This window comes from Notamacropus eugenii, chromosome 1, assembly GCF_028372415.1.
Source record: "Notamacropus eugenii isolate mMacEug1 chromosome 1, mMacEug1.pri_v2, whole genome shotgun sequence".
In the NCBI taxonomy this organism is placed as follows: domain Eukaryota; kingdom Metazoa; phylum Chordata; class Mammalia; order Diprotodontia; family Macropodidae; genus Notamacropus; species Notamacropus eugenii.
This window is the reverse complement of record NC_092872.1, coordinates 461,373,165-461,386,783: the sequence shown is the minus strand read 5'-3', so window position 1 is coordinate 461,386,783 and position 13,619 is coordinate 461,373,165. Positions and strand designations below refer to the sequence as shown.

At 41.2% G+C, this 13,619-nt stretch overlaps 1 protein-coding gene across 4 annotated transcripts in view; it reads left to right on the top strand.

Moving 5' to 3' along the window:
- Positions 1-13,619, top strand: part of MYLK3 (myosin light chain kinase 3) — a 77,658-nt gene that overhangs the window by 19,061 nt on the left and 44,978 nt on the right. Inside the window, exon 1 of one of the 4 annotated variants that reach the window (XM_072632122.1) lies at positions 2,015-2,166. The exons of 2 other annotated variants lie outside the window; for them this stretch is intronic. In XM_072632122.1, the coding sequence (XP_072488223.1) occupies positions 2,083-2,166 (84 nt within the window). In that variant the 5' untranslated portion in view covers positions 2,015-2,082. Of the gene's footprint in view, positions 1-2,014; positions 2,167-10,407; positions 11,023-13,619 lie in introns of those variants that run through there. One more of the 4 variants, XM_072632125.1, reaches the window with a different exon arrangement.

Sequence of the window (13,619 nt, the reverse complement as noted above, 5' to 3'; positions counted from 1 at the left end):
CCTAGTCAGCGGTCATCTACTTTGTTTTCAATTCTATGCAACAACAGAACTGCTGCTATAAATATATATCGTGTTGTTGGAATCTGTATTTTTGTCAATGACTTACTTAGGTGATATATACACATATATACATGTGTGTGTGTATGTTTCATATACATACATATATGCCTATTTCTGGATCAACGAGTATGGACCTTTTATGTACTTTATTTGCATAAATCTGAATTACTTTCTAAAACTGTTGCAATAATTTTCCTCCACCAACAATCCTGGAGATATTATTCACATTTTGTAGCTGAAGAAATGAAGACTCAGAGAGGTCATTACACAGCTAATAAGTGGTAGATCAGATCTGAACCCAAGTCTTCTGACTATAAGTTACCCAGGATGTGATTGGGTATTGACCAAGACACTTTAGGATAAATCTGTTCTGTGACTACCTCCTGGATGATAGAACAGTTGTGGGATGAACTCTTGGAAATTAGGTTTTGTGGACTGGCCCCTGAGTAATGTGCTTAGCCAGTTTAAGGAAATCTGTCATTCCAGTGAGGACTCTCTAGGTCTCAGTTTCTCATTCTGTAAAATGAGGAAGCCTGGATTTGAAAATGTCTTAGGTCAATTCTAGTTCTAAATTCTATGGGATAGTGGATATCTTCCCCTCTTGAATATCTGTAGGCTTTGTTGCTCATTCTTTTCCTATGTGGGGAAAAAGGTTCAGGAGTTCCCTCTGAAACTATTGGGGGTTGATACATTGGTGTCCTTTAAAGTGAAAAACACAATAGGTCGTCCAGGAGACATCTCCAGGGACGTTGGCTTTCCAGTCTTGGAACTGAAATACAAACTGCACAAGGCTGTTGGTCTGTTCCTTTCTTGGTTTTCTTCTGTTGTGGAAGGCTTCATGAAAACAGGAGAAAAGATCGTTTCAGAATCACAGATTTCAGAGCTGTCAAGAGAACTTAATGATCATCTAGTCCAACCCATGCCTGAACAGGAAGCTCCTTTAATACATCCCTAAAGTGGTTTCAGAAAAATTTGGAAAGACCTGTTTCAACTGATGTGTAGTGAAATAAGCGGAACCAGGAGAACAAGTAACACAGTTACAGTAATATCATAAAGGTAATCAACTTGGAAAAACTTGGTAACTCTGATCAACACAATGACCCACCACTATTCCAAAATACTCATGATGAAGCATGCCACTCTCCTCCAGAAAGAGAACTAATGGATTCAGAGGGCAGACGGAAGCATATTTTTTTCTCTTTTTCTTATTTTTGGGGGGAGGGGATCATAGCTAATGCAGAAATTGGTTTTTCATAACTACATATTTGTAATAGGTTTTGCTTTTCTGTTCTTCTCATTGGGTAGGGGAGAGGACAGTGGGAGAGAAATTAGAAATTAAAAGAAAAGAATAAAAAAACCTGTGCTTTACAAATAAATAAACAAAATATTCCCGGTAAATAGTCATCCATATTCTGCTTGAAGATCTCCAGTCTTGGGGAACTTACTCGTTCTAGAAGAGATCATTCTGATTTTGGACAGCTATTATTGTTAGGAAAAATTTTCCTTGTAGAGAGCAGAAATCTGCCTCCCTACAACTTCCTCCTCATGCTACTGGTTCTGCCTTCTCAAGCAAAGCAGAACAAATCTAATACTTTATTCTGACCCAGTACAGAACCTTCACATAATTTGAAGACAGTTTTCTGAAAGGGATCCTTAAGGTCTCTTGTAACTTAAGGATTCTCGGCTTTAAAGATGGGTTTGAGCTATACCCAGTAAACCCTTGCAGGGCCTTCCAGTGACTTCACTGTCCCTGTTTCCATAACCAGTCACTCCTCTAAGTGGCGCAGGAAGTAGAGGCCCCAAGAGAGGCAGATAACATCCAGTGCAATTGATAAGGGAGTGAAACACTGGATGCCTGTTGTAGAGTCTGAGATAAGAGGAAATTCTAGGCTTATCACTTTGGACTGAGTTCTAGCTAGCTGGGTCCTGGCAGGCCTGCTTCATTTGCAGGGTTGCTCCAGGGTAAATGGACAGGAGGCCACCACTGGGAGAAATAAATAAGTCGTGTGCATTGCTTTTGGAATGGGGACCTTGTACCGGGCACCAGAGGTGTACCACTCAGACACAGGAGGACGCCAAGGGCCTGACCATGTGCAGAGGTTGGCGGTAAGGGCAACTCCTCCTCTACAACAGTCCCCTTCCCCCAAGTTCAGATTTGAAGTAGGGGCTTTGGAAACAAGTCCTCTGAAAACTATGCATTTAGACACTTCCCTTTGCTGTGCATTTTTGGACAGAGCAGCATGATTGGATGGTGGACCATCAGTTGGCTTCACCATATTAAGGAAAGGGGGTGGTTAGATAGTAGATAACCCTGAAAATTGTGTTTCCAGGGCCTTCATATTATTCCTTTTCTATAATACTTCCTAATACTAAATGAATACATTTCTAATACAAGCAAGTATCTGGAGTCAGGTGAGATGGGAGGAAAAATGTTGGGAGGGGCCAGGAACCTTCCATTTGGGATTTTCTTGGCAAGAATACTGAAGTGGTTTGCCATTTCCTTCTCCAGCTCATTTTACAGATGAGGAAACTGAGGCAAACAGGGTTAAGTAACTTGCCCAAGGTCTCACAGCTAGTAAGTGCCTGGGGATGGATTTGAACTCAGGTCCTTCTGACTCCAAGCCCAGTGCTCTATCCACTGTGCAATTATCTCTACTTGTCTGGCATTCCCCTATTAGATGCAAACTCTGTGATGTCAAGAATTGCATCTTATCTAAGCTTTATATAGGTTAGCATTCTGCTGGGCAGTAGACACTAAATAAATGCTTGTTAATTGAATGAATAGATAAATGCTTTGTTGCTGGGGAGAGTCCATGGAGTGCAGGAACCATAGAGAAGTCAGTGAAGAAGAATGGAGAAAGCTGACCTCCCTGCCCTAAGTTCCCAGGCATCTGCCTATCAGGGGACATGGCATGAACGCAGCGAAACAAAATCAGGATGGAAGATCAGCACAGTAAGCCCTCTTTGTTAAAAAAAATCCTTTCTTAGGGGAGAAGAGCTTGGGGCTTTGGTGACCATTTTTCAGTGAACCATAGAATTCTAGAAGAAGAGAAGTGACCTTGGAGGTCATCTAGTCCAACCACGAATAATAATTAGGGGTATTTTCCTAATAGATTAAATAATCATAATAAAAAAAAAGTTTTAAATCCAGTTTGGCTTTAAATGTTTTTTTATTACTCTGTCCTGAAAGGCCAGATCAGTGGATAAAGAGTTGGACCGAGAGGCAGGAAGCACTGAATTCAAATGTGGCCTCAGACACTTATTAGCTGTGTGACCCTAGGCAAATCACTTAACCTCTTTCCTTTCCTCATCTGTAAAATGAGGGAATAATAGCCCCTACCTCCCAGCATTGTTGGGAAGATCAAATGAGATAATTTTGTAACATGCTTTGCAAAGCTGAAAGTGCTATATAAACGCTAGATGCTATCGTTACTCTTAAAGTCAAATTTACCTACTGTTGTTCCCCTTAAATATCATTGCATTTCTCCTTTGTGTTCCTTTGCATTGACTGTAACCCATGCATTTCTTCCTCACTCCTTGGTCTTAGAATCTCAAGCTTCCTTCAGGACTCAACTCAGGTGCCACATCCTTCCTACACAGGAAGCGTCCCCCTCCCCCTCTTCTCACCCTCCTCCCAAACAGTTACACCCATTGCAAACCTGCCCCACATTCCAATACCACCTCCTCCATGAAGTGTTCTCTGAACCCCAGTGAGTGATCTCTTGTCTTTATGCCTTATACATTCCTTATACCTTCCTCCAGCAGTGACCTCATCTATGTTTTGTATTTTACTCTCTGTGTACCTGCCCTGCTGTATCCATCTCCCCAGTAACATGTGATGATAATAATTATAGCTCTAATTTATAAAGAGTTTTAAAGTTTGCAAAGCACTTTACATACATTAAATCAATTGAGTCTGAGACAGGTTTTTAAATCTATTTTAAAACCAAGGAAAATGAGGATGAGAGAAATGAAGAGCCTAGAGGGTGGGGGCGAGGTTCATAGAACTAAGTACTGAAGCAGCATTTGAACTTAGGTATCCCAGGCTCTAGCCTGTCTGGAGGGCATGGACTGTTCCTTTTTTGTTTTGTTTTTGTAACCCTAGGGCCTCACACAGTGCCTAGGGCATTTGTGGTTGTTCAATCATGTCCCACTCTTCCTGAATCCATTTGGGATTTTCTTGGCAAAGACACTGGAGTGATTTGCCATTTTCTTCTCCAGCTCATTTTACAGATAAGGAAACCGAGGCAAACAGAGTTAAGTGACTTGCCCAGAATCACACAGCTTGTAAATGTCTGAGGTCAGATTTGAACTCAGGAAGATGAGTCTGCCTGACTGTAGGCCTGATGCTCTATCCAATGTACGACCTAACTGCTCCTACTTCATAGTAGGAACTTAAATACTTGTTGAATTGAATTGACTTAATCCTTTGTATTTATAAAGATGGGGCAGCTAGGTGATACAGTGGATAGAGCCCAGGTCTGGAGTCAGGAAGATCTGAGTTCAGATTTGTCCATCTTCAACCACTTACTATCTGTGTGACTCTGGGCATATCATTTAATAGTGTTTGTCTGAGTTTCCTCATCTATTAAATGAACTGGAGAAGGAAATGTCAAACCACTCCAGTGTCTTTGCCAAGAAAACTCAAACAATCACTGGGTCATAGTTGGACACAAATGAACAACTGAACAACAGCAAATTTATATAGCCACTTACAAAGCATTTTCTAAGATGTGATTTTTTTTTCATCTTTCCTGAGCAGTTTCTCAGGTTTCTTAAAGAGAGAATTTTGGGTTTTGTTGTTGTTTAGAAAAATTCCTGATGGGAGCATTTACTTAGAGCCAGTCTCAAGGGAGACAGTGACTGAGGGAACAGATCAGAACTCGTGTCCAAGGTTTGATTAATTCTCCAAACACTTATCGAGTGCTTATTGAATGTAGGATTCTGGACTGGCAAGGAGGGGAAGGCAAAGATGAGAGGCACGTTTGCTGACCTGGAAGAACCTACATTCTAGTGGGGTAGATAAGCAGGCTAGAGATGCCTACATACAATATAGGCACAGCGTGGTAAGTGCTATGGAGAGTCAGAGAAGAGATCACTCACTTACTTGGGGGTACAGAGAACACTTCATGAAGGAGGTATGGTTAGGTTTGCAACATGTGTGTGTAGGATGCTTCACATTTAGGATGATAATATGAGAAAAGACACAGAGAAGGAAAAGCGTGGGATGGCAAGCAGTCTAGTTTAGCTGGAATTTATGTTGGGTATCTGAGACTCTAAAGAAAAAATTTAGGATAAATTTGGTGACTTAAAAGAGCTGTAAAAGAGACTTTAAGGGACACAGTAGTATGCTACCTATTCAAGGGATATCCTTGGTAATTAGTAGTGGAAGGATGAAGAAACTAAAGCTGAAAGGTCAAGTGACTTGACCAAGGTTGCACAAGTAAGTAGGAAAGCCCAGATTTAAACACAGGTCCTGTGACTCCATTAATTATTAGATCAAATGCAAACTCAGCCTGGTGAAGTTCAACTTGACTTTGTGGCACAGTATAAAGAGTGCTAAAAAATGGGGAATTGGAACATCAGGTTTCAGTTCCTGGCTCTGTCACTTCCTGGCTGAATGACATTGGGTAAGTCACTTGTTTAACTAGAGTCTGTTCCTCCTCTGTAAAAGGACAGGTGACCTCTAACATTCTTTCAGATTTAAATTCTATTATCCTAAGCTCTGGGCAGGTAAGCTGGGTGTTGTATATTGGAGTCCTCATTGTCTGATACAAACATGATAGATGCTTGATATCAGAGCTGTAACTAGGTCTAGGCAAACAGAACTTTAAACCTGGGTGCTGAAATTTAGGGAGTCCAAAAATTTAATGCATGCACTACTTCAACAAACATTTCATGGAGGAGGTGGTATTGAAGTTAGCAACAATAATTAGTCAAAATAGGAAGCTAAGCTACCAGATAGTTTTAAATTTAACTAAATTTTTTTTTGATGAACAAAATCTATTTTCTTTCCTACCTCTCCTTATTGGGAAAAAAAAAGAAAAACAAAACCCTAATAACAAGTATAGTCAAGCAAAACAAATTCTCACATTATCCATGTCTCAAAATATGTGTCTCAGTTTGTACCTTTAATCCATCACATCTTTCTCAGGGATGGCATGTTTTGTCATGGATCCTCTGGAATTGTGGTAGGTCATTGTGTTCCCTAGAGTTCTTATGTCCTTCAAAATTGTTTATCTTTACAATATTGTTGCCGTTTGATATACTGTACTCCTGGTTCTTTACGTCACTTCATAGAAGTGTTCCTAGGATTCTCTGAAACTTTCCTTTCATCATGCTTTCTAGCACAAAAGTATTCTTTACATTCATATAACATAATTCATTTAGCCATTTTCTCAATGGATTGGCACATTTTAAGTTGGTATTTCTTTACCTCCATAAAGAGAGCTGCTATAACTATTTTTGCACATATAGGTCCTTTCCCCCTTTCTTTGATCTTTTTGGGATATAGACCTAATAGTGGTATCTCTGGGTCAAAGGGTATGCACATTTTTGGTAACTCTTTGAGCACAGTTCCAAACCACTTTCCAGAATAGCTAGACCAATTCACAGATCCACTAACAACTGTGCATTAATATGCCTGTTTTAGATCATTGTTAATAACATCCATCTGTGAGCTATTATAGTAACTAATTTCCCTTTCCTATCAACTGAATTTGTCTTAATTACTTCTTGTATTATTTCCACATGAATTACAAATTTGGTTTGAGGGTATGCTTTGGCTGCTTCTTGCCCCAGGTGCCAAAATAGCTAGTTATGACTTAGCTCAGTGTTTGTTGAATGGATCAATGAATGAATGAATTCCAGCTCTTTCATAATCTAGCCAATTATTGTATAAACTGGATAATAACTGGACCCCTGATATATATATGAATATATAAATACATATATATATAAATATGTATGTATGTATCCTCTGTTTCAGGCAGAAATGTCTGCATCACGCTCTTCTACCTCTCCCTTCCCCAGTTTCACTTTCTCATCTCTTGATGTGTTGCGTCTTTAGCCTAAAATGTCTTTTCTTCTCCTTTTCACCTGTTCAAATCCTCGCTGGTCTTCAAGGATAACAACTGAATACCTGTTTCCACTAGGAAGCCTCCCTTGACCATTCCAGCATACATTGATCTCTCTCTTCTCCAAACTCCTTCAGTACTTCTTTACTATAAGCTTTCCTGAAAAAAATTGTGTCTTTTATCTTTATGTTACCTTTATATCCAAATATATCCCTCCCACATCTCCTTTACAGAGAGCTGTCGTCAAGTCACAATTATTTAAAAAAAAAGCAGAAAAAGCATTTCTGCAAAGCCAACCAACACATCAAAACATAATGCCTAACAGTAGATTATATTAGTTTGTATTAGTAGATTAGATTACATAATAGTCCATATTCATAGTCCCCTATCTCTTCAAAGAAGAGAGGACATATACTACATACTTTTAGCATGTGATGATAAACCGATGCTCCTCTCTAACTACATGTATTCAGTTATTGATTTCCCCACCAGAACTGTGATCTCTTTGAAGGTAGAGACTGTACCTGAAGCTTATCTATACAATGATAGGTATGGTGAATAATAGATATTTGGAATCATAAAGTGTTAGAGGAGGAAAATTAGAGGTTATCTTAGCCCAACTTATTCCATGGTGACAACTGAATTTGTTGTATATGATTCAATTCAACAGACACTTATTAAAAACCTACTATATGCTGGGTACTGTGCTAAGTACACATTATTTAGGACAGGAAATAGCCCTTACACCCCAGGACTTTACATTAGACTGAAGAGTTACATTTATTCATTCATGAAACATTTATTCAGCATCTACTGTGTGCCAGGTACTGTGTTAAGATGTGTAGATAAGTAAATAGGAGTTCGGTTGGGGAGAGATAGCACCAACAACTCAGGGGACCAGGGAAGGCTTCACAGAAGACATTATGCTAGAGTTGAGCTAGGAAGGAAGATGAGGCTTCTGAAAAAGTAGGAATGACGAGGAAGCTCATTCTGGGACTGAGTAACAGCCTGTGCAAATACATACAGTCAAAGATGAAATATTCAAGTGTAGGGGGGATGGGGGGGTGGGGAGAAGCTAGTTCAGTTTAGCTGGAATGTACAATTCATAAATAAGAGTAATGTGAATAAATCTGGAAAGGTGGGTAGACCCAGATTGTGGTAGGCTTTAGAAAACCAGGATGAATTGTTTGATTTTGATCTTGGAGGCAGTAAGGAGCCACTGAAGTTTTTTGAGCAGAGGAGTGACATGGTTATTGTGACATATAGCACGATGATGATGATGTGGAAGAGTATAGTCTCATATCCTATATACCATATTGTTTCCATGTTGTATTATCTAGTTCACTTTCTAGAAGGCCCAGATTGGCTCTGTTTGATTCAGAGTGGGAGACTCTACAGGGAACATCACAAATGGCAAAGAATCATAGAATTTTAGAAAAGGAAATGACTGACTAAATCCTTAAATTTAATGAATGAGAAAACTGAGTCCCAGAGAAAGGAAATGACTTGCTTAAAGTCACATAGTGAATTGGAGGCAGAGCCAGGGCTGCAACAGAAGTCTTTTAATGCCTAGTCCATTGCTCATTTCTTTGTGCCACATTAAAAAAAAATATGCTGGTTTGATTACTTTTTTTTTTTTAGAAAGTAATATTCTTGTTTAGGTGATGCCTTCCATCCTTCCTCCCTTCCTCCCTTCCTTCCTCCCTTCTTCCCTCCCTCCCTGCCTCCCTTCTTCCTTCTTTCCTTCCTTTCTTCCTTCCTTCCCAGCCAAGATGATTTTCTTGACCCTTCCTTGAACTCAGCATTTGATCTTCTCTGTCCATATCTTTACACTGACTGCCCCCCATCCCTGGAGTGTTCTCCCTTCTCACCTCTGCTTCTCGGAATCCTGAGCTTCTGTTAAAGTTCAGCTCAAAGCCCTTTCCTCATTCTACTCCTTGGTGGGACACAGGCCTTTTCTCCAACCCTGAAATGACTCTGTCTTTATTTTGTATTTACTTGTCTTTTTTTGGGAGGGGGGAATGAGGCAATTGGGGTTAAGTGAGTTGCCCAGGGTCACACAGCTAGTAAGTGTCAAGTGTCTGAAGCTGGATTTGAACTCAGGTCCTCCTGACTCCATGGCTGGTGCTCTATTCACTATCTTTACTTATCCAAATATATGTTATTTTCCACCTGGTATAGTAGTAAGTTCCTTGAGGGCAAAGACTGTCTCACTTTGTCTGTGGATCTTTACAGCACAGTGCCTGGCACATTGTCACTTCAATACCAAATTCTGAATTTCGTTGAACTGACTTAAAGTGAGGCATGCCTATAGTGTAAGTCCATTATTTGTGTAATAAGAACACACACACATATAGTTTTATTTATATATGAACATGTGCAAATATACATGAACTAATATATTCATGAATTTTGTATATTAATATGCTAGAAACACTGACCCAAGCCTTAGCAACTGGTGTGTACACAGATTCAAAAGATTTTAGAAGACAAAAATCTAATGCAATTTAAAATTCTTTTTTTTGGGTCTTTATTCTCTTCAACAATAAAATAGAAAGGCTTTTCCTGCTTTGTAGTAGCTGAACTTCAGTCCTGTGTTTGTCCATCATCCCCTGTGCTTTCTTGAGCAAACCACTTCCTCTCTCTGTGCCTCAATTCTAGACTCCAAAATCTCTAATTCTGTGGGGAAGTGGGTGCTGAGTAACTGCATGGTCATCAACTGGCAAAGATTTACTACTCTCATTTGGAATTGAGGAGGGACCCCTACAAGGAATGTAGCTTCAGGTTGTCAAGTCTATCTTGGTGCCAAGAAAGGATTTGGAGGCTATTGTCGTTGGGTTCTATTTTTAAAGTCAAGTGATAGGTGGCTGGAATGTAGCTCCAGCATTCAGGGCCTGCATGACCATTTCTTACATCCCAGTAGTATTTGGGAGGTGTGTTCAGCCCCCTTTGGCCCTGTTTGCCTGGAGAAAGTGAAGTTGTCTAAAGGATTTTTCTTTTTCTGGAAGTTCATGTCAGTTCCCCAAACCAAGTGATGTCAATTCTGAAGATATTTGCCCATCAGCAGCCTCTCAGAGAGGAATTTTAAATGTTGCTGTGACGTCAAAGTGGCCCAAGGAGAGAGACTCATGCCAAGTATGGCCTGTCACTCATGGGCAGGCCCTACAGGGGAGGAGATAACAGAAAAACACAGTCCCCTTCTCCCAGTAACAGCAATGTCCATGGGGCTAAAGAAGACAGCCTAAAAGCTGTTTGAAGCAATCTCATCTGAATTCCAAAGGAGAGGGAACTAGACACGAAGAATAATGAACTTCCAGGGGCCCACAGTCTAGTCTGCAAATACCAAGTTTCACTAGACTTCCTGGTGGTTGTTTCTTGCCTGGTCAAAATGTCCGAATCTTCCAAGGAGAGCTCAGGGACTTGTGGGGACACTGGGAAACCGAGGCTGCCGGTGACTGGCAGGAGCTGCTTAAACACCATGGACAAAAAATTAAACTTGCTGAATGAAAAGGTAGATAAACTCTTGAATTTCCAAGAGGATGTGGCAGGAAAACTAGAGAGCGTGTATCGAGGCATTGGTGACCTAGAACGGGGCATCAGCAAGATGGCAGCCACTTCTAAGGCAGATCTGCCCTGGGAAGGACTAACTCAAGCCCATGTTCAGACAGGATGCCCTGAGATGCTGGAGCTGGTGAGGGCTGTGCAGCAGGATACCTCCCGACACAGCACAATGCTTGAAGGGCTGCTCAAGATGGTCACTGCAGTGGACAAAGCCATGGCTTTGATTGCAGTGATTTTCCAGAATTCTAAAGTGGTGGATTTCATTCTACAAGGGAGTAATCCCTGGAGGAAAGGGAGCCTGACTGACGCTGAGAGTCTTGAGGAGGTTGGTTTCTATTTTTTTCTTTCTGCCCCTTGTCTCTTGTCAGAAGAGGACCAGTGGTATGGGCATGAGTGGGTGGCTTCCCCCATAAAATTCAGCATCAGGGTTGGCATTAAGGTCTGGGGTATTGAAGACGAGACTTTTTCTTCCCCCACCATCTTCTCTGATAAGGATCTTCTTTGGGGAAATTGCTTGGGTGTCAAATTCCCATATTTTTGAGGAATCTTATTTACTTGGATGTCATGAAGATGGAAATTAATAGGATCACAGGATTTAGAAGTGAAAGATACAGCATGAAGATCATGTGGTTCAACCCTCTCATTTTACAGATGAAAGAAACTGAGGTCTAGGGAAGTTGAATGTCTTGCCCAAGGTCACAGAGTTAGTAAGTGGCAGAGACAGAATCTGACTATGTCACCAGACCATCCCCGCCAGAGGCTTCTAATTGCCCATAAAGTGAAACTTACCTTCCTTTGTTTGGAAAATGCGCTTCAGCCTACCTTACCAGACTCATTGCATATTTTTCCCCTTTATGCCCTCTGAAAAGTTCAGCCAAACTGGCGTTCTTTCTGTTCCCTATACATAATATTCCATCTTCTGTCTCAAGACCTTTAGATGGGCTGTCTCCCATGCCCTGAAGGCTTTCTCTAGCCAACTCCATCTCATTGAAATCCTTAGCTTTATTCAAATCTTGGCCCCCACGTACCACCTTCTTTTCAAGGCCTATCTTGATCACCCCAGTTACTAGCACCCTTCTCTTCTGGAAAGTATTTTGTGTTTATCTTGTGAATATTTTGCATTTATTTGTATGTCAACCTGTAATTTTCCCCAATAGAACGTAAGGTCCTTGAGGTTTTACTTTTGTCTTTGCTTCTCTTGTGCTTATTTAGCTCCGTGCCTAACTTGATGAATGAATGAATTGGGACTCTATGCTCTCTGAGTCTAATTCCAAGACTCTTTCCAATATGTTATGCTACTTTTCAAAGGGGCTGCATGAAAGGCAATTGGGGTTTTAGACTAGCTTGGGGAGCCATAAAATTATACTGTTAGAGCTACAAGGCATTGCAGAGACCTTCTGGTTCAACTCAACTCCTTTATTTTATAGGAAGGGAAATTGGAACCCAGAGTGGAAGGGTTTTGAATCTTTTATTCAGTGTCATTTATGAGATGCTATTGATATATTCCTTATGTAGCTCTTTTGCTTGGATGAAGAAAGGGTTGATGACTAACCTTAATGAGAATTCCAAGGGGGAAAGAGGCTACCAGAAGTACAGGGCAAACTGTTGATTGTGGAAGGAACCTCTCTTTGAAAATCCTATGACACCCCTCCTTGGACTGGGGCTCCCTGAATACGTGACCATTCATTCAGTCTCTAGTAGTTTATTTTTTTTACGTAGGAAGAAATAGGGAAACATTGGGGTGTCTACAATGAGAGGATTTGGTTAGGACTCCTTTTTCCTAGTCTGTTAGTAAGTGTATCTATAGAAGGATGCAGCTCTCACCTCGTCGGACCTCTCTTTCCTTCTCCATCTTCCTGTTCTTCCCAATGCTGTTAAGGGTTATCAGTGTTCTAAAAACAGTCAGGCCCCAGGTGTCACTGCCCAGAGGCCCACATTGGGGATAGGATTGCTGAGCTGGCATTCATTGCTGAGTGTTGTGCAATCAGAAACATTTGTTCATAAAGGCAGAAGGGAGAGACTGTGTGACACTGCCTGAATGGACGCTAAGTGATGAAACACTTACTTAGCAATACCCAGACTGCTTGGAGCCACAAGTTCAAATCTCTTCAGTCACCCATAATCCTCCAGGAGGAGATAGCCAGACTAGAGAGTCTAAGGAGCCCAGCAGAGTCACTGGGGGAGGGAGCAGAAAGAAGCAGAGAGGACCAAACCAGGCTGGGTAACAATCCATGAACCTCAGGGGAAGTTTTCCTTTTGAAGGAAGGGCTTAAAGGAACATACTCTGAGTGAAAAGGAGTGTGTTCAGTTGTTGCTGAACACACTGTTGTGTTCAGGTGTGAGATCAGGAGGGCCTACACCAGGGTGGTGGCACTGTAGCATTCTGACCTTGAAGACAAAAGATTTAGAGTCCTACAGTCCTAGCTCTTCCACTTACTTTCTTGGTCCTATGGCTCAATGCTGCTGGCTCTGTTTCCTCATCTACAAAATGAGGGTATTGGACTAGATAAGTGTCTTCTTTTAGTCCAAGTTCCAAAGGCCTTTTGCTTTGTGTGGGGGAACATCTCTGTAAGGGATTCGCCACCCCACTCTTTCCCCATCCCTGATCCAAGCCCACCATCTTTTTCCATTTTTCTTCTCTAGGGGCTGATTATCTGACCTATCTACTGCCCTCCCTCACAGGGGAGGCTGCAAACCTCTGTTGTCCCTGTAGTGCAGGTGACATCAGGAGGGGAGAATAACAAATCATGACATTTCTCCCCCCTCCCCCCCTCATCCTTTGGCTACTGGAAATCAGTGTAAGGTTCTTCTGGGACCTTGGGGATGACAGTATGGGGTGAGTTTGAGTGAGTCATTGAAACTTTCTCTCATCCGAAGTCAGATATATCATCATAGATTTGGAGTTGAAAGGGATTTTAGAAG